At 30.5% G+C, this 21,648-nt stretch overlaps 1 protein-coding gene across 1 annotated transcript in view; it reads left to right on the top strand.

Moving 5' to 3' along the window:
* Positions 1–748: 748 nt before the first annotated feature.
* Positions 749–21,648, top strand: part of LOC129976514 (fatty-acid amide hydrolase 2-A-like) — a 28,572-nt gene continuing 7,672 nt past the window's right edge. The window contains exons 1-7 of the mRNA XM_056090121.1: positions 749–898; positions 6,975–7,157; positions 8,818–9,037; positions 10,761–10,970; positions 14,062–14,181; positions 18,641–18,810; positions 20,938–21,030. Of these exons, the coding sequence (XP_055946096.1) occupies positions 887–898; positions 6,975–7,157; positions 8,818–9,037; positions 10,761–10,970; positions 14,062–14,181; positions 18,641–18,810; positions 20,938–21,030 (1,008 nt within the window). The 5' untranslated portion in view covers positions 749–886. The remainder of the gene's footprint in view (positions 899–6,974; positions 7,158–8,817; positions 9,038–10,760; positions 10,971–14,061; positions 14,182–18,640; positions 18,811–20,937; positions 21,031–21,648) is intronic.

Below are 21,648 nucleotides of genomic sequence, written 5' to 3'. Positions count from 1 at the left end.
TCTAGTATAATTATGGATTTCGTAACAAAGAGTTTGACTCCGTTTAATCTTTTTCATGAGTTAATAAGTGAAATCTTGTACAATTATGGAATTAGTAACAAAGAGTTTGACTCCATTTAATCTTTCTCATATGAGCTAATAAGTAAAATATAGCACAATTATAAAATTCTTAACAAAGAGTTTGACTTCAGAAATTCAAAATAAAGAATTGAAAACAAGAACTCTCCAGTTATCTAGAATGTTTCATCTTTTATTACAAGCAACAATTTAATTTAGAAATTAAAAAAAATAATTCATTTAATATTTTTTGATATCAGCTGTTTACTTAAATATAAAATTTGGACCATTCAAAAAATTTAAATTCAAATTTATAGTTATAATCAAAGATAATTTTTCAATTCAGGACAATCGGAATTCAGGTTTATTCAGAGTAATTCAGGATGGCTTGTTATCTTAATTCTCCCATCCCATCCATACCTGCCGAAAAAGATTTTTTTAAAAATTGTTCACCGTTTACTCATTCCTTTCGAATATTTCCTTTCTTCTTTCGGAAAACAAAAGCAAATTAACCCAAATCTGAAGAATTCAATGCCATAATAAACTTGCGGAACATTTGATTTTTATTTATATTCTTATTGTGGAATTGGTATGTACATTTCAAGCGATCTTATCGTTACCACACAGCTCTGCATGAACTTTCTGCGATGAATTTATTGACTAACGAACTCTACCTTTGCACCCCTTGATAAAGACTCGTGTGAGATCACGTGATGAAATGAGTCGTAAAATTGTAAATCTGGCTCGCATTCGTTAAGAAGACTTCACCCAGCAGTCATCTCTCGTGGTGAGATGTTTTGAAAACATTTAATTGGCAAAAAGAATCATCATGGCACGTTCGGTGAGTAAATCTCGGTGGAAATTTTTGTTAGCATATCTGATATTTTACTATATATTCATAAAACTGTTTTCAGCAAAAGTGCACAAATTTTTAAAAATTTGTCTTTCGATCTAAAAAGATGATTCATGTAATTTTGATTCAGCTCAAAATGGGATATTTCTAATTTTGAAATTCATCTTGATAAGGTGTTATAATTAGATTAAACATTGTATGACATGGCGGGCTCAATCATGCCGTGGCCTTGGGCATTATACGTGGCACCTTTTTTTAATAAGCTGGACTATTCATCCTCATATTTCAACATTTTTATTTAATATCTTGTTAATGATTTAATTTAGGTTATTCTTTATTTTACACTCTTTATAGAATGCATGTGTTTTTATATATTTATTAGGATTTATTGATTGCGTTGCATCCATGTTCGTACACATTATTGTTCAAGCGAACATTCGGAATTTATAAAAATCATAATAACTGAATAAACGTCATGAAAGAAGTAGGATAATATTAATATATTATCAAGTATAACTCATCGCGTCCTTATGTTTTATAAGTGATTTAATTTTTATTTTTATAAAACTATTTAGGCTAATCACAACTTTTTAATCAACCTCTTGAGCCCCTCTCCCCCTTTCAGTCCCCTAGGCAGCAGCCTATTCTGCCTAGTCGGAATCTGCCCCTAATATCATGGTAAACAGGACTTTATTTTTTGGAATGAATTAAATAATGCAATCCACCATAAGTACTTGTCGTTGCCTTTAATAAGATATAAAAGTTTAATTTTTGGTTGCTTTTTAAGATTAGTTTGATCCTCCATCTATTTCGTTTGGCCTTTCATAATGGATTAGTAGTGCTGGTTGTTTATAAAGCATTGAACGCATTTCAGGAGCAAAAAAAGAAGAGCTAAGTTAATATCTTACATGAAAGAATTTTTTTAAATAATTCTCTTTAATAACACTTTGAAACTTTAAAAACTTCGGCGATTACATTTCAGACTTGATTTATGCCTTATTGCAAAAGGAGCGCATATAGAACATTTGCGAAGAATACATTCAAAATCTGTTTATATTACCTATGCATGTATGTACATTTTCAATGAATGCATTTATTACATTCATAGGATTATTCTACTTAGAGTACCTATGAAATTTGGGCATTCATTTTGACTTACCCTGTATATGGAAGAAGTTTCGCTAGATAGCATTGTCAGACGCGTTTCCGAGGGGTTTCAATAAGTACTTGTTGAGTCTTAATCGATGACATTTGGTGCTAGAAAAAGATACCAACGGCATTAGTGAGTTGGGGTAATAAAATAGCCAGAGCTACTAAAGAGCTTATGGAGCTGTATTTTGTGTCATAGCAGAACTCTTTGACAGGACAGGAGGAAATAATAGACAGAGCAGCAACCTTCTAGTGAAATAAGGGGGTCATTGAAAACATGAGAAATTATAGCATCGTATGTCGAGGAGCACCATTCTGACAAAGCAGTAGTTATGCGCGCTGCAAATTCATTAAACTATAACGCTATGCCTCATTTTCACCAAATTTTGAAGCCTAACCAACGACATATGTCTTTAAACAATTTTCTTGTTAAAAAAGGCATACATTATCAATAATAAATTGCAATATTATAAATATAATTTTTTTTTTCTGGATAAAACGCATTGTACTATTTCAAATATATTGAAAAAATTATTTCATTTAAAGAATGTTTTGGATTACGAATAATATTTCGAAAAGAATTATGTTCGTTCAGGGAGGCCCCATTATATATGTTAAGCTAAATCGTTAGTAAATATCCTGTATATTAAAAATCCAATATTAAACATTTTTCTTTTTTAAAGTCTAAAAATCTGCTTTCACCAAACGTGTTCATTTATTCATATGTTCTGATAAATATCTGAACCCAAAACATAATCAGATAAGGCGAGTTCAATATTCGTTAAAATCATTTGATATAGATAAACTGATGTGACAAATTTCATATAAAGATAAACTGATATGACAAATATCTGTTCTAATTTTTATAACCATCATTTGATGAATTAATCTATATTATGCTGAATTTTCTTTTAAATAATCAGATTTTTTAGTATAAAATAATAATTAAATTCAAAGAAACATTTATGGTATCAAAGGTTTTTTCTGACATATAATGAAATAAATTATCATATAGACAATTTAATTTTTTTTTAAATTTAGCTTTACTTCGACAAAATGTCGAAAAATAAAATTGCTAATAATATTTCAGACATGGATTTGATCAATGCATTAAAGTATGTCATTAAATTATTTAAAAAAATTATTTTAGACTTAAAAGTAGTAGAGAGGTTTGTGTACTGTATATAAAATTGCTTACGAATGGTATGTTTGTTTTATGGTATAAATATTATCACTAGAAGAATGAATATACAGGGTGTTCATTAATTATTGTCGGGGTTTCCGTACCTCATAACTTTCGAATAAAAAATATTACGCAAAAACCGATTACGTATTCGTAAATTACAACTCAAAGAATTTTATTAATGATATTAAAGTGTAAAGCTTGCACAATTTGCACTTTGTAGGCATTCAGCTGAAGGCGATTATGTATTCGTAAATTGCAACTCAAAGAATTATGTATTCGCAAATTACAACTCAAAGAATTATGAATACGTAAATTACTACTCAAAGAATTATGTATTCGTAAAGTACAACTCAAAGAATCGCCTTCAGCTGAATGCCTACAAAGTGCAAATTGTGCAAGCTTTACACTTTAATATCATTAATAAAATTCTTTGAGTTGTAATTTACGAATACGTAATCGGTTTTTGCGTAATATTTTTTATTCGAAAGTTATGAGGTACGGAAACCCCGACAATAATTAATGAACACCCTGTACTATTTATCATCCTCAATTGCAACATTTTGGTCATTAGTTGACTAAACAGGAAAATCATTCAAAATTCTATTATTATTAGTTTGCTACTTTCTGGGTTTGAAAAAGAAAATTTGCAACAGTTACGATGCAGAAATTCAAAAATTCCATTTCACATTCAGATTAGAAGTACCAAGTCATTGTTTTAAATTTGTAGTCACTATCAGTTTAGATAGGAAAGTAATTTATTCATGCATAAAATATTGGACTACCCACGAAGCTTGAGTTTCACTGTTTAAGCAATTTTCAATCCTGTCGTAGATGCTGAAATGCAGATAAATATACGTGTGAAGATATAAGAATTGATACGCTTTCTAGCTCTTGAATTCTTGAAAAAAGAGAGCAAGTCTCGAATTTGAAATCGCCAGACCCTGAAGTCTTCCCATCTGGCTTACGCAGGCTTTTTTCAGTTCCAGGACGACAACTTTGCGAATTTTAAGCGAAAGCAGATATACAGAAGTAAAACGTTTATACTTTCTCATATGCGAGGAATACAAAGAAAAATTATTATGTACGTCAAAAAATTCTTACTCGATATTTTGACAAAATTTCCAAACAAATTTTCCAAAATTTCCTTTGATCTAAATTTCACATCCCCAATTTTGGACCAAAATTCACTTTTGGTATTATGTCTCTCCAACTGTTTGTGAACATCATGATTCGGAAATGCCTTGTACTAAGTGAATAAAATTTGAAATTAATGCCAAGTTTAGACTTGGTCAATTGTAAGACGGCAAGTAGGCAGCGCATGCGTAGAAAGAGACTGATTTATGTTTGCCACAATTTCATAAGATGGATTCAAGCATTCCATGTTTGTCTAAAATTGCCGTTTTGGCGTCTCTGATTATCGTATCGTATTAAAATGATGGATATTTACACAAAGAAACATAGCAAAATAAAAAAAAAAGATCAACATACTTAAATTTGAAACACTATAGAAAAGAAATGGCAAATAAAATGAAAAAAAAAAACACATCTCATCAAAAAGAACAGAGAGCAAAAAATGGCGAAATTAATATATATGATAAGTGATCATTTTTTCACGCCAAATTCTAGCATTTTTCGCCAAATTCTAGCACACCAAACAGCATTTTTCAGCTTTTCTACGCATGCGCTGCCTATTTGCCGTCTTATAACTGGCTGAATGTAAACCCGGCATTAGTCTCAAGCCAAATTTCTAGATTACTGACAAATTTTCAGCAAAATCAATTCACAGTGAGAATGTCAACTCGGTTGTCCGAGAACAAATGGCTCGATAATTATAAAACATAAAGATTTAGGTAAATAAAATTTGGTTTACAAGTTTTGCATCTAAAATGTAGATTCTTATAAAATTTTGAACCAATTCTGCCAAAAGACTGACCGTCTGTCTGTCAGTATTTTTGCACACATGTAAGCTCAATAATTCGAAAGCGCAATGGCTTAAACAATTCAAATTTGATATATAATCCTATAATTATAATTGTAGTTCTGCGCATAATTCTGATGCCAATCGGTTAAGAAAAAACGCTTGGAAAATACAAATTTGATTTTCGTGTACTTGGAACTGTACTAACCATTGACCAGGGATTAATCTCCAAAAAAATTGCCAACGATCATACGATAGATTCAATGAAAAATCTTGATTCATGCTAAAGATTTATCTTATTATTCGTCAAGGCCATGCATGCCATTCATCATTCATAATTTTGAGAAGAAGTGGGGGGGGGGTAGAAAGTTTGCAAGACCCCGAGATCTAGGTGGCTATGTGACGAAAAATAAAGCAGCATTGCTTGCTCGTCTAAATCAGTATTTAGAAACTCTTCATATAAGTAAGTTGTGAACATGCAAACCCCAATGGGATGGGCCTCCATCTTGTTAAAACATAAAATTCTTTTTAGCACTCTCCGTAGTTATTGAAATAGCCATAGTTCCAACATCTCTAGATATTTGCCACCTGTTAAGGGATATTAAAAACAAAATTTAGAACATTTTTTTTTTCTTTATATTCACGCAGCACTATTTTTATTATCTGTAATAGTTTTGAAAATATAAATTTTTAGAATCCAGTCATTTATTTTATGTTAGCCTTATGATATGAAGTACATAATGCTATATATGCATCAGATCATGAGAAATTTGAATGCGTAGGAATGGAAGGGAACTTGCTTTTGTGGACTTGCTGTGACATTGAAAATCTCTTGCCTACCCATGCATTTACAGTACGCCCAAAAGATTGCCGATTTGAGGGATAGTTCACGGTGGTTCTGGAACTCGAATTTCTTAACTTTAATTTTAACAGATGATATGCACATTGACATGGGATTAAGATTACTTAACAAGTGGTTATACATTATGAAGATGACAATCAGTTACATCGATTACGCTCAAAAGATGCATGTTTTTATTCAGAGAACCAAAACGTAGCTGCTATAGTGTCTAAATATACGACAGTCGAGGGTCTCCTAGGTGGTTGTTACTTAATTCACTTCAAGGAGTCTCCCTTAATGTCGTTCTTTACATTTAGGATCTCATGTTCTGTTATAAAAATAACATTTTTCTGCATATCTGACTTAAAGTTCTTCAGTGTGGTATCAATACCTTCATTGTTCAATCCTTTGAACAATGAAGCAGTATCTGTAATGTCATTGGCATTCTTATATTACCATTCAACGGGGGATCTCCAACAAGGCAGATTAGGCAGCGGCCTAAGGCCGCTAGGCTGAGAGGGAGTCGGAAGAACTTTATTCTGCATATTATCATGTAAATGAAAGTGCCAAAAATATAAATACTTTGAATGATAAAATGTAATATAAACTCTTTATCAAGCGTAATTGGTCAGGTTCCAATGTGTTTCATTAGACCCATTTATTTATTAGAATTTTTGTAAGACGACATATTGGGACCAACAATAATGAGCACAAACCTAGATGCTATGTAATTTGAAATCATAATACATGAATAAAAGCAAATAATATTCTCAAAGTTAATAAGTTAAAAAAAGATTAATCTAAAATAGATCATTAACATGTTAATAATTAATGAAATGCAATTGATTTTTCATTAAAAGAAGGGCCTCCTGTTGTACACTGCTGCATAGTACGTAAATCCTCGCTGTTTCCATTTCTGTTGATTTCGTAATCTATTGAACTGTTGTAATTAATAAAAATCTCATTTCAGATCGCAGGTTTCTGTGCAGAATTCATCCGCATCCTAGTGACACTCACCTGGCCGGTCTCCGATTATGTCTTAAACTTCCTCTATGGCTTGTTCATGGGAGCGACAAAACAGTTGCCACCCATTGAAAACAAAATTCTTCTCCTGTCCGCAATTGAACTTGCAGCTAAGATAAGGACAAAAGAAGTGAGTCTTTTTTTAATATAATATTTAAATTTTCTTTTTAATTTAGTAAACTTGAGTTTTATTTTCTCATATATATAATATAAAGTACGGCAATCGTCGAAAAATTTAAATTCGATATTTTAACGAATTTCCCGTTTTAGACTTTCCTGAGTTAGAAAACATATTTTTGGAAAATGTACGTCTACCTGTTTGTTTGTCTGTTACCAAAATTGTTTGCTTTATACCAAATTTGTAAATTTCTGTCAAATTTTGAGCAAATTCCATTCAGATAGCATTTCAGGTAAATTCATCAATTGTATTTCAGTAATTAACCGCCCAGATCGCCCTCTAATAGGTTATTCTGTAACTGTTGTTCACCAATGGCGTATATTTAACAAAACACAAGTATATTTATTACAGAAAATGTGAGAAGTTTTGTGAACCAGGCTTTCTGATTACAGTGGAGTACGAAGTTGGATGACTAAAGGAAGCTACAATCAGAATGCTTTTATAAAGCATTAAGTCAGAGAAAAGGATATGCGAGATAAAATATACAATATAGATTTAATCAAATTCAAATTTATTAAGATAAAACAACACATTTACATGAATGAGAATATATGAATGTACATGCATGTAAACATAATTCTTCAGATGCGTGGCCGAAGAGAAGAAACTTATGAAATTTTTACTTAGATTCATTTCACCAGGGAAGTCATATTATGTACATAGAAAAAGCGATGAGAAATTTGTCTCTTTACATCGCGATACAAGAGTAAAATGACCGAAAATTTTCCCATCAGTGATTTTACTATGAGATTCTGATAAGAATTTATTTTTATATAAATATATAGCGTCGTATTTCTTCTTGGTGTACACTCCAAAGGTTTGTTTTTTGACCCATTGTTCTGTTATCTTTATGATATCAGGAAATACGAATTAGAATTATATTACTCTTTTAATAAGATCGTTTTGCTATTGTTAATCTGCTTTGGACATTTTATCTGATATATCTATTTCTTTCATTTAATTCACTAACCAAGAGCCATAACAGTGATCCCTTTGCATGCAAGATCACATATTATCTTCCATGATTTACTGCCAAAAGTGACTTGTTTCTGTTTGAGCTGTCTTTAACGTTTGTAAACAACTTTCGAGAAAACAATGTATATGGGCGATTACTGCGCCATAGAAATCCAAATCATCCTACATACATCGAATAGGTGTTCGTGTTAATGGATTGCTGAAATTAATCAAAAATTGGCCTGTTAATTTTCCCAGAATTTGCACATCGGAGTGGATATCCCAATTAATTAATTATATAACGAAATTTATTTGAGTTTCTACTAGAAATATTTTCCAACCTGACTAAGGCTTTTTTCTAAAGCATGACTTATTTAGACATGATTCCCTTTGAATAGATTTAGATGTTAATGAATCACTGAAACTAATAAAAAATAGTCTGTACGGATCAATTTCTCAAACTGTACATTTCAGAGAGCTGGGTTCTCGATTAATTAATTGCATAAAGACGCTTATTTGGGTTTTTATTTCAATTTTATTTTCGAACAGACTTTGATTTAAATTAAGACATTTCCATTATTTAGAAGATGCCACTACAGAACGTTTCACTGAAAAAAATATTACAAAAATGACACATTTAATCCAGTTTTAATTTTAGATAAGCTGCGAAGAAGTAATGAAGACTTACGTTGAAAGAGCAAAGATAGTCCATCCTTATATCAATGCCGCTACAGACGAACGCTATGAAGACGCCTTGAAAGATGCAAAGAAAGTCGACGAATTCTTGGCCAGCGGAACGAAATCGGAATTGGAAATCGCAAGAGATACTCCACTTTTGGGTGTTCCATTTACTTGCAAGGAAGCCATCGGTGTTAAAGGTTTGGAAAAGAAATAAATTCTAGAATATTCTTATTTTTAATCGAAATTAGAGGTAAACCAGAAAGAAATATCTTGGGAATTTAAACTGCATTGTGCAATTTTTCATTTTTGAATACATATCTACCCAGAAATCATTTTTACTTTCTCGAATACAGAGTACAGAGAAGAGATAGTCATAGTCAAAAAGTTCTAACTTGAGATTTTGAAGACTTGCACGTTTTAGATCTCCCTGAGTTCGAAAAACACTTTTTTTGAAAAATGTCCGTCTTTCTGTGGCAAAGATAACTCAAAATTGCTTTGATCTAGACGGTTGAAATTCGGTATACGGTCTTTACAGTAAATTTGCAGATTTTTATCAACTTTTGAGTTAAATCTGTTCAGAGGAAATACGTCTGACCGGCTGTTCGAATATAAGTTGACACGATAATTGCAATACAAACAGAGTTAGTTAGACAATTTTCTGTAATATTTGACAGTTCGCATATTTGACATCTGTAATGTAGGCGCCTGTCAAATTTTGTGCCAAATTCAACTACGGGCTAATTTGATCTGTCTGTTTGTCGGTCTGTACTTTCAGGAACAAGAAAACGTGACAATTCAAAAAACCACAATGACTTAAATAAATCCAATTTGGCATGGGAATATCTGACTACAAGTGCGGTTGTGGGTCAAATTTATGTTTCAATTGGTTTAAAAAAACGTGTCTAAAACACAAATTCGATTTTTTTGATACTATTAACACATGCTAGAGAATAATCGCCAAGGGAAAAAAAAAAAACCTCGCCAAGGATCACATGATAGATTTAGCAACAATGCTAAAATCAGGGCAAAAAATATTTCGTAACTCTTGTACGTCTAAGACACGCAAGGCGTTTTCTGGCATGACAAGGTTACTAGAGTAGTAGATACTGCTCCAGTTGATTATAAATACAAAGAATATAGATGTTATATTTTGAGATCATTTAAAAAATTTCTATAATGTTTTCCCATATTTGCAAGTAGAAACTGGCCAATATGATGTAGGAATGTTGTAGAATATTGTACGCGGACATGAGTTATTATAATTATTGTGTTAATACTTGACTCGAATTGTGATGTCTTTGTGAAAAAGTTCTTTAAACAAAAAAAGGGTAAAACGATCGCCATTATAATAAAGAATTTTGAAATCGGCGAAAAAATAATGATAACAGATTTAAAATTAATTTTTCTAATAATAATAATTTTTTTTATCTGAAGCTACTAAATATTACCGAAGGTCAAATGAAATGATTGAATTAAATAAAATATTTGACTTGTTAAAAAAAAATCACGTTTCACATAAATAAATTCCCATGTAATTCAGTTTATGCATTCACATGTTTATGGCTGTTTAGTAGTATTTATGATAATGGCTAATATGGTTGCTATTTAGGAATATTTTGTAATTTGATACAAAATTCGTAATTTCTTCAATGCAAAAATTAGAAAAATTGTTCTCTTCCCAACTTTTTCGTATATTTAATCAACATGGCACATTGGAATAAAAAGATACTGTCTTTTTGAGGACCAATTAATTCTCTAAAATCAAGACCTACACTAGCTCTTCTGGGTCAAGGTTTCTTTTACATTAATCACAGCATGATTTATCTGTTTAATTATTGTGCCAATTTCTTCCTTAAGGCAAGGGACCTTATGCAAGGCTGTTAACAAATATAGTATGACTCAATGACATTCTTCTTGTAGACATGAGGCAAAATTCCGGATTGGTCCGCTACAAAGATCACATAGCTGAAGAGGATTCGGATACTGCGGCTCTGTACAAAAAAGCTGGAGCCATCCCCCTCACCGTCACCAACGTCCCTGAGCTCTGCATGTGGTGGGAGAGCGCTAACCATGTCAGTGGTTTGACGAAGAGCCCTTTCGACATCACCAGAACAGTTGGGGGGAGCTCAGGTAAGCTCTAATTGCTGCTCGTTATGATGAAAAAAGAGATTACGCATGACTGGAGTGCTACGTAACGTAAATTGCCTAGGCAATTAATATCCACCAATCTGAAAGTGAATTTCCGCGCATGCGCTTTGGAAGGATTCCGTTTCAGAAAAATGATCCAATTTACACACGTTTTGATTTGACGTGATATGTTTCATGTTTCTAAGGGTGTAATTTTATTATCAATTTATTACTCATTTCTTGAAGGGCTTGAGGAATGAAATTCTATACACTAATTTGCTTTTCATAGTAATGCATAATTTTGACATTTTTAGATTTAAATTAAAAATTAATAGATTAATTAAGATAAATTTATGTTCTTATGGTTTTTATCATCTAGAGGTGAATGAGAGATCAATTTGATTTCAAAATTCCATATTATTGGTAATAATGGAATATAAATTAAATATTGAAAAGAACGAAACATTTAAAATAAAAATTATTCTTTTTTGCACAGTAACAGACGTGCATATTTAAACTAAATGATTTTATTGGATTTAATTATCTTGATTTGTTTCATGTTTGTAAAAAGGGAATTTTTTTTTATGTAATCGCCTCTCATTTCTTATAGACCAAAGCTTTGAAATTTTGTACTCATGTATTTTCGAAGACAATATAACATTTTAATACTTTCAACAATTAATCAATTTATTTAATTAAATTTAGATTTATTTCAACAAGAGCTTCTGATTAAAAAATTCGATTACGAAATTCAATGATGATAATAATAATCACCAATTGAATAAAGATTAAAAAGTCGAAAGTAAAAAAAAAGTTTACAAAAACTTGGATTTCCTATTTTTACAAAAAGTAAAATAAATAAATAATCTTTCTGTTAAAAACCTTGTGAGTCGAAACAAATGAGAAAAATCTGAGTGATTGAAATTAATATACATAGTCATAAATGAATATATTAAATTGAGAAATTCCTGATCAATAATTAAAATATCTTAGAATATGAGTTAAATTCCAATGTACTTTTTAGTGCTTCAAGCTGTTTTTAATATAAAAATTATTTTTGCTTTCCAGAAAATTAATAAAAAGTTATTTTAAACGTTTTAAAAAACGTTTTATTACTACCCGAAGCTCAAACGAAGGGACTAGTGTATTCAAGTGGTTGTAAAATCTGATCCATCAATCCGGGTTTCTAGATTAGGAAAATTGAAAGTTTCTGAGTTAAAATTTAAAAAAAAAAATATTATTTAATTAAAGACTGAAACAATAAAATGGTTGGTAAGAAAAAAGTTTAAAATATGATCAAGAATGGTTAAAATAATTTAATTTTAATATTTTACAACAACTTTTACCATTTTCCCGCCTTACTGATTCCTCCCTCTCGAACATGTTTAGGAAGTCCCATTCTAATACAAGTTGGAAAACGAAATTCTTCAGAAGCTAATTTTTGAATAAATTAAATGCAGTTAATCTTATTTTTGATATGAATAATTTACTAATAAAAATAAATGGAATAGTTCAAGCCATTTAATTCAAACATGAGGCGTTTTTGTAATTTTCCAACAAAGTGGAAAATTGAATTGGCAGTTTACTTTATATTTATTAACAAAAACTGGAATGAAAAATTCATTTTAAAATTAAATTATTTTTATTGGTTTTCATAAAATTAAATATTATTATTAAGTAAAATTCGGAATTAAAAAAAATGCTGAAGTATTTAATTGCAAATCGGGAAAAATAAATATGGAAAAACAATTGAAATTCTTGAATGATCCGGCTAATGTAGAACGTCCGGTTACTTTATTTTATATTTATAATGTAGATTGTCTTTTAATCAATGAAAACTCAATATAACACAAAGAGAATATCTATTATTCTGTTATTTATTATTTATTACCATCTGCCTCGTTGTTATCATTCCTGTTAGAAAGCTCTAAATATAATGTATTTAAAAGAAATCAATATACTAATCAATTGTCAAATTTATTAAAATTTATGTTGGTTAGGTACTTGCATGTTATCCCTTTGGCTGTGAAAATTGGCGCATTTGTTTCCATTCTTGGGATATTGTTACGCCAACCTTTTTCAAAAAACAATGATTGCCTACAATGACGGGATTTAGGGTAAAAAATTATTATTGCAACATAGCAGCACATCATAATTATCAACTAAAACAAGCACTTCAGTCGAATAGTAAATAATTTGCTTAGATAAAAATAAAAAGGAAGAATTCCATGAAAAAAGTATTTTTCTGGATTCATCAAGATTTCTTAACAATCAATGGCTTATACTTTTAAAATTTATTAAACACATACAACTTTTTAATTTAATTTTTCTTTCTTAGATTAATAACGTATACAAAATATAACCTTTTATTTAAACGCTAAAAATTTTTTTTTTTTGACATCCTAGCTTTATGTTATTCAGAATTATAGTGCGGACTTTTTTTTTTTTTTTTTTTTTTTTTTGTATTTGGATAACCAAACCAACAATTTTGACCACTCAAATATAAATAAGTATTATTTCCACGCCATTTTGATACCTTCGGTGAAACTGTAAAATCTTCATTTAGTTTTTTTTAATCTGATTCCGAATAATATTAAATCTAATTCGTCAACGGTAACTGCCGAAAATGATGGCCAAATTCTAACATTATCGTCAAAGTATCTGTGCAAATTTTCACAGTCAACAGGATATCATTAAATATCCTTATTTAAATTTGCTTATATTAAACTCTCATATAAAGCCATGAGGCGAAAAGAAGCGTATGATATCGCTCCCCAATGAATCGCCTCCCAAAGTTGTCACTAGAAAAAGTATTTTTATTTTATTTGTAAGCACTAATTTTTTGTTTAATGTTGTATTTAAAATGAAATAAAAATTGTTTGACGTTATATCGAAAATTAAATGCAATATTTGTGTTTCACAAGCAAACAAGCAGAAAAAAAAATGAAGCAAAACAAAGCAATGTAATCGATACACTGAACTTGTGCGATGCATGTACTATCTAGTTTCATATTGCAGATTTGATTTTTTTTCCCCTTGAATCTATTATTTACACTAAAAATGGCAGAAACATCTCTTAAATATTGCATTTCAGGTGGCGAAGGGGCCATCATTACTTCAGCTGGAGCTCTAATAGGAATCGGAAATGATATTGCTGGCAGTATAAGAATTCCTTCTTCATTCTGCGGCATTTATGGCCACAAGCCAACAAAAGGTATATTTTTTTTATTTAATATTTATTTGTGGCAACAGTGCATAATGGTTGCGCCGTGCACTTCGTGCCTGTATTGTGCGCTATTGAAAAATAAAAATACTTGAATCTTCGGGGGCCAATGACCAATTCAATGTTCAATATTCAAGTATTCAATGTTCAGTTTTATGTTCTTAGAGCTAACTCTGTTTATTAATTTTTTTAGTATGCTTACTAAAGTTGTATATTTGTAATAATATGTAATTATAATGTAAAAATATAATTTTATTTAATTTAAATTCTAATTCATTTTCTAATTTTTATCTTATTTTAGTCCATGTTAATTTGATTCTAAAATATTCCCTTATTTCCTGATCCAATTCCTACTTTTTTATTTAATTATTTCATGCTTAATTAATTAATTATTTAATTATTACATGCTTAATAAAATTGCTGATTTCATGGTTACCACATTAGTAACGAAGGGGTAAACATCCTTAGCACTTACACATACCTTTCAAAGATACCTAGGATTTCCTTGATTATGTTGACACATATATATAAAATCCCTATCAAAATCTCATAGTAAAATCACTGAAGGGAAGAATTTCTGCCACTTTGCTCTTAGATTGCGATGTAAACAGAGGTCAATTTATCATCGCTTCTCTCTTGTACAAATTAGAACTCCCATGATGAAATAAATCAAAAGTTTCAAAAATTTCTTCTTTTCTACTATGAATATGCAAAATTATGTTTATCAAAATGAATTGTCCGAGACTTTCGAAAATGGTTAACACACAATAAGTGGACAGATAACTTTCATAAGTAGTTTTAAATGTTTGATTTTTCTTCTTAATGGCATTTAGGAATATGTACCCACATATTTTTAAAACAGGACGAGAAATTTGATAATATATTAGAGTATTATAGAGGAAAAATATCTTTGAGTAGAGTATTAAAGAAAAAAATCTATTTAGTGCACTGTCAAAAATGTAGAAGATGATTCCGTCCTGAGAAAATTTGAAAGGCAATAATTCGCAAACCAATGGGGGTCGAAAGATGCTATTCGCGCAGAAAGAATAACGAAAATGAAAATATTATCGGAATGATGGCTTATAAATATTCAGTATGTTGTTTTCAATAAGGATCGTATCAGTTTATCTGACAGAAATATATTTTTCACAGTATTTAAGAATGTTTCTAATGTTATTACAGAACATTGACAAAGTGAAAATAACTTAACCCTTTAAAGGGCCATTTTTTTCTAGTCATATTATGTTAAAATATTTTAGGCTTGAAATTAGAATAAGAAAAGGGATTCATTTAGCTTATTAGATAAATTTAATTTGATTAATTTATTAATTTGGTTAATTAATAATTAAGTGACAAACCAAGACACATCATTTTGTGTGAGATAAAGAACTGAAGCATCTAAGTTTCTGTCTTTCTAAAAAATATTGTCAGAACTTATTCCAACTTACATAATTTCATACAAAGATTGATAAATTTGGTGGGAAGCATACTTCCCACGGCCTTAAAAAGGGTTAACATGGTTTGGTTAATTAATAATTAAGTGACAAACCAAGACACATCATTTTGTGTGAGATAAAGAACTAAAGCATCTAAGTTTCTGTCTTTCTAAAAAATATTGTCAGAACTTATTCCAACCTACATAATTTCATACAAAGATTGATAAATTTGGTGGGAAGCATACTTCCCACGGCCTTAAAAAGGGTTAACATGGTTTGGTTAATTAATAATTAAGTGACAAACCAAGACACATCATTTTGTGTGAGATAAAGAACTGAAGCATCTAAGTTTCTGTCTTTCTAAAAAAATGTGTCAGAACTTATGCCAACCTACATAATTTCATATAAAGATTGATAAATTTGGTGGGAAGCATACTTCCCACGGCCTTAGAAAGGGTTAACATGGTTTGGTTAATTAATAATTAAGTGACAAACCAAGACACATCATTTTGTGTGAGATAAAGAACTGAAGCATCTAAGCTTCTGCCTTTCTAAAAAAATTTGTCAGAACTTATGCCAACCTACATAATTTCATACAAAGATTGATAAATTTGGTGGGAAGCATACTTCCCACGGCCTTAGAAAGGGTTAACATGCTTTAAATGTCTTTTGTTTAGCAACGATTAAAAATACTATATTGCATGAGATATATAGGAAATGTCAACAATCCATGAGTGATTTTGAAATTTACCAACTGATATGAAGGATTGCAGTTCGAACTAAAAATCGTGTCATTATGTAAGATGCCCTCCCTCCTTAATAAGACAGATATTGTCCATAAATACTCCGTTACTTCACGTGTATAGACATACACATACTCTAAGAAGCATAAACCATCGTAGATCATACATTGTTTGTATATTTTTTTAAAATACGAGATTGACGGGATTTTAAGATCATACACGAATTACGCATGCATTCCAACTCCTTTTTTTCAATCAATAGTTCTTAAAAAAGGTGTCCCAAAATTAGAGCAAGATTTGAATTTGCCGCCATTCGAGCAGCAAAGTGCTGGCAACCCTATTAAAATAACCATTTGATTGCTGATAGTCTAGGGTTAGTAAAAATGGAGTATTACACGTTAAAACAATGTGTTGACGTAAGATTTGAATTAAAATAAAAAAAATTCTTTAAATTGTTATATTTCTATTAAATCGTAAAGTACTTGGGATAGGGTTATGAATGGAATAACACAAAGGGCAAATGGCCTCCACGGCTTTGAGGGCACATTTTCGAAATCTTCCTTGACCATTTTGCATAAATGTGGCTGAATTTCCTTGATGCAGCGTTGAATTTTTTTTTTAGTGCACGCATGCTTCTGGGCTTGTTGGCATAGACATTTGACTTCAAATAAGTCCATAAAAATAAATCCAATGGTGATAGATCGCACAATCTAGGGGGCCAATTCTCAAATTTTCGAACTCTGAGCGCCAGACTTCCATTAATTTTGAAATATTGTTCAACAATGAAAACACGTTGTTATCGTGCTTTTTACTAACCCTAAACTGTCAGCTGTCAAATGGTTTAATAAGGTTGCCAACACTTTCCTGCACGACTGGTGGAAAATTCAAATCTTGCGTTAATTTTGGAACCTTCCTTTATATAGTTTATGGCAAAGAAAGTGAAAATTTCTTAATTCTTATTCTTATCGATAATTTATGCCCAAATAGTTCTCCAATTCAATGCACAAGCGGATACGTGTATTGAAAAGGAGAACTATTTGGACGTAATTTCTATTGCAAAAAGCTCTCGCACTGAAATGTGATAGATTGTACAAGATATATATTTAATAACTCATTGCGATGAAATAATTGCTCTGTCATTTCTTGTCTTGACCTTTTGTACAGTTTTTAACCCATAGCACGAACAGTGTCAAAACAAATTCGCGTTTTTCCCATTTTTTACTTTTTTCTATACGTAGTATAGAGAAAGTATAGTAATCGCTATAAAATTTGAATTCAAGATTTTGAATTAAATTTTTTTTGAAAATTTGATTGATTTTGAGAGATTTTTTGAATCTCCACGTTTTAGACTTTCCTGAGTTCGAAAAGCACATTTTTGGAAAATGTCCGTCTGCCTTTCTGTGCCAAAGATAAGACAAAAGCGCTTTGAGGTAGACAAATGAAATTTGGTATATGTTCTTAGCTAATTTAGCTACGGTCTAAATTAGCTAAATCCGTTTAGAAGAAATCTGTCTATCCGGCTGTTCGAATATGTTAACATGATAACTACAAAGTTATGACATCTAGATGGATGAAATTCGGCACACAAATTTAATATCTATATTGTTGACAACTTTCAAATTTTGAGCAAATTCCAATAAGGGGTTGACCCTCTGTCGGTCTGTGCTTCGAGAAAAATATAAAAACGATCATTCATAAACACAGTGGTTTAATTATATTAAATCTGGTATATGATTTTATGATTACAAATGTAGTTTTATGCCAAATTTTTGTTTCAGTCGGTTGGAAAAACGGGTCTAAAACACAAATTCGTGTTTTAGATACTATTTACCGCAAACTAATAATTTATCGCCAAAAACTCGCCAAGTGTCATGAGATATATTCAGTAGAAATGCTAAATTCATGCCAAAGGATAATAATTCGTAGCTGTTGTACCAAGGCGTTCTCTGGTATAGCGAGAAAGTTTGGGATGTATAACCCTCTTTGTTCTAAAAGGGTGAATGTACATCAAGAAAAGAAATTTAATGCAAATCACATTTTTCTACACTATCAATTTGTTTTGTTTAATTTTAAAAACTTCAAAAATAGACTATAAGTTTTTTTAAACTCAATGAATAACAGCCAAAAAACTCAACGAATAACAGCCAAAAAACTCAAACGAAATGCAGCCAAAATTTCTGGCCTTCCAGTTTCAGGCTATTTTGAAATCAAAGTTGTGCGTACACAGTGCCACTGAAATCTACATATATATGGACTTCATCAATGTTTCAGGTGTGATATCCAACTTTGGCGATTTCCCTTTTTCTCAAATGGAGCCCAATCTTGAAGATCGGACCGTCGAGTTTGTGAGCACCGGCCCCATGTGTCGGTACGCCCAAGATCTTCCTCTTCTCGTCAAAGTTCTGTCGGATTATGACCAAAGGCTGCAGTGGAACACAACAGTAAGAATATCTATCGAATATCGTTTTTCATCTGTTATTGCTTAATATTTTGAATACGAAATAGGCCATGTAATGTCTCGCATTTCAAATTTTCATTAGTCTGAAAAAAAAAAAAAAACATTTTTAAATCCTCATATAAGAAGTACACGGAGAGGAAATATTGTAATCTCCAAAGTATTGAACTCCGAAATTTTGATGAATTCCCACCTTTCGAACCTTCCAGAGTTCAGAAAACACATTTTGGTAGTATGTCCGTTGGTCTGTCACGTTTTCTGTCTTTGGATAAAATAAATATATAAACATATAATATAAAAATATAAATATATCATATAAAATAAACATAAAAATATAAACATATGATATAAAAGTATAAATATATAAACATATCAATTTGATATCTAGTCTAAACAACAAATTTATAGATATTTTTAAATTAAATTTAAGCAAAATCTATCAATGAGAAATCTGTCTGTCTAATGGTAAGCACGCAATCTCGATAATTAAAAGTCTAAAGAGCTATATGAATGAATTTTGGTTCGGTCGATAATATTTTATATAAAATAAAATCCTCTTAGCATCTGTAACTTTATTGAATTTTCTAGCTGAAAATGTTACTCCTATAGGAAGAATACGGTACCGCGCTTCGGGGTTCGTGTAGATTGAGAGTTGATAAAACAATCTCTCAAAAATTCACAAGACGCTTATTCATAGAAATCTCTAGAAGATGCAGGAAATTGCAGCAGCTACGAGTCACAATTACGCAGCTGCAATTCAGCTAATATAACAGAAAACAGCTTCCAAACACAGAGGTCTCTAATACCTCAGACAGATAACAGCTTCTGTGCAGTAACACTCCACTACTCTCTAATGATCATGGTATGTGGGTTGGGTTGACGGGGCGCCTAACCCCAGCAGGGGCTTATCCCCTGTAGTGACAGATTTCAGTGGGCCTGTCTTTCAATCTGTTACCGTACTCTCTAATGATCATGGTCAATGGGGCAGTGGTATTTATACCCGACTTGGCATGAAAATCTAGGACTGTCTCCAAGGTTCTGGTGGGTTCTAGGCTATCTCGCTTAATAATGGTCCTAGAGCTTAGGTGATGAAATTTTCAAAAACTATCTATTTTTCGCCAAGAATCTGGCCAAAAGGTCGCAAAATCTCCAAATCACTGGAAATGCCGTTTTTACGTAAAATGGGCCAAATTTACGCGGTTTCCGCCATAGAATCTGAGTATTTCAGATCTGTCTGAGATATTTCAAAACGAATACAAAAGTTTACAGAAATATTTACAAAGTTTGTAACAATACGTTTTTATACATGCGTATTAATATTTCATCGATTATAATATTAAATATGTTTTCTCATTATCGCATGTGATGTTTCCGTCGGGTAGCGGCAAACGATTGATTTTTAGTGTGAAAGAAAATTAGACCGAGAAATATTGCAAGAAATATTTGTTATGTTGTTGTATGCTGTTTAAACAATGAAGCAAATGGAAGGGAAACTACTCCAGCCCTGTCTAGACATTCAAAAATGTTACATAATCAGCACATAATCTTCACCGAAAAAATCTTCTTCAAAAATCTTCGATCATTCATTAATTAATCGAAATTAATTAAATAATTACTTTTATCATAATAATAAACCCGAAAATACTTTTATTCCACATAACGCTAATTATATAAACTAGCATTCAATTAGCTTCAAAAGTGGCATTATTTTTTTCATCTAGTTTTTTAGACCAGCTACATTTGTATAAACATTCTATAAATGTATTTCTCTATAATTTTTCCATATTAAATAACATCTATGTAAATATTATTTAAATTTATAAATATTATATGTAAATATCTGTTATTAACTGATATTATAAAAATTGTATAAAAATATCCATTATTCCGTAAGTCTATGTGTAATAATATCTCTTTATTTTGATATTTTATATAAATCTAAAGTGTTTATCTTAATGTTTTATTTTTTTATATAAAGATATTTTAATAAATAAAATAATTTATTATTGGAACTTATAGAGCGTATTTTGTAACGAAGTGAATAATTTATTCTTTATTTTTGCTCTTATATTTTTAAGTGTATGTCCACAATTGATATATTCTAACCTTTCAGGTGAATTTCAAAAAAGTGAAAGTGTATTATATTGAAGAATTCCCAGGATTACTTCATACCGTCGTCCCGGATATAAAGAAATCCATTAGAAAAGTAAGAAAAATTTTAACTATTCCAATTGTTCTTTCTCTAATAATATTAATATTTTTTTTCATATTAAAAACATTGTTTATATTTGTTTCATCCATAAAGTTTAAAATGTTATTCTTTAGGTTATATTTGCATAACAGTCATACTTTTTAATTATTCTTCTTAAGAATATTGTACATAAGAATTGCTGCAAATTCTCAACCCCCTTCCCCCATAAAAAAATAATAAAATTTATAAAAGTTGATTAATCAAAATGATACTACAACGATTGAATTGGCGTATATTCTTCGATACTTTAAATGAAGTGGTCTAAATCGCACTTTTTTTTTAAATAGTTATATTCAAATTTTCATAGTTTTAGAGCAAAAGAGAGACATTACTTTTTAAATTTAAAATGTTAGTGTCTTTAGAATATTTAATGTTATATAACTCATAACACAGAAAGTTTATGTAAAAATTTGTATTCGTAATTCATTAAAACATTTATTGTCTCTAACTACATAAAATATAATCCTTTACTACATTTAGAATAGAATGATGTATATGCAGTTTAGAAATTAACTGTAGGGATGAGATTGCAAAGAATATACAACTTAAATAACCCACTATCGTCTTAAATAA

Source organism: Argiope bruennichi, chromosome 7 (genome assembly GCF_947563725.1).
Source record: "Argiope bruennichi chromosome 7, qqArgBrue1.1, whole genome shotgun sequence".
Lineage (NCBI taxonomy): Eukaryota > Metazoa > Arthropoda > Arachnida > Araneae > Araneidae > Argiope > Argiope bruennichi.
This window is presented reverse-complemented; position numbering and strand designations above follow the sequence as displayed.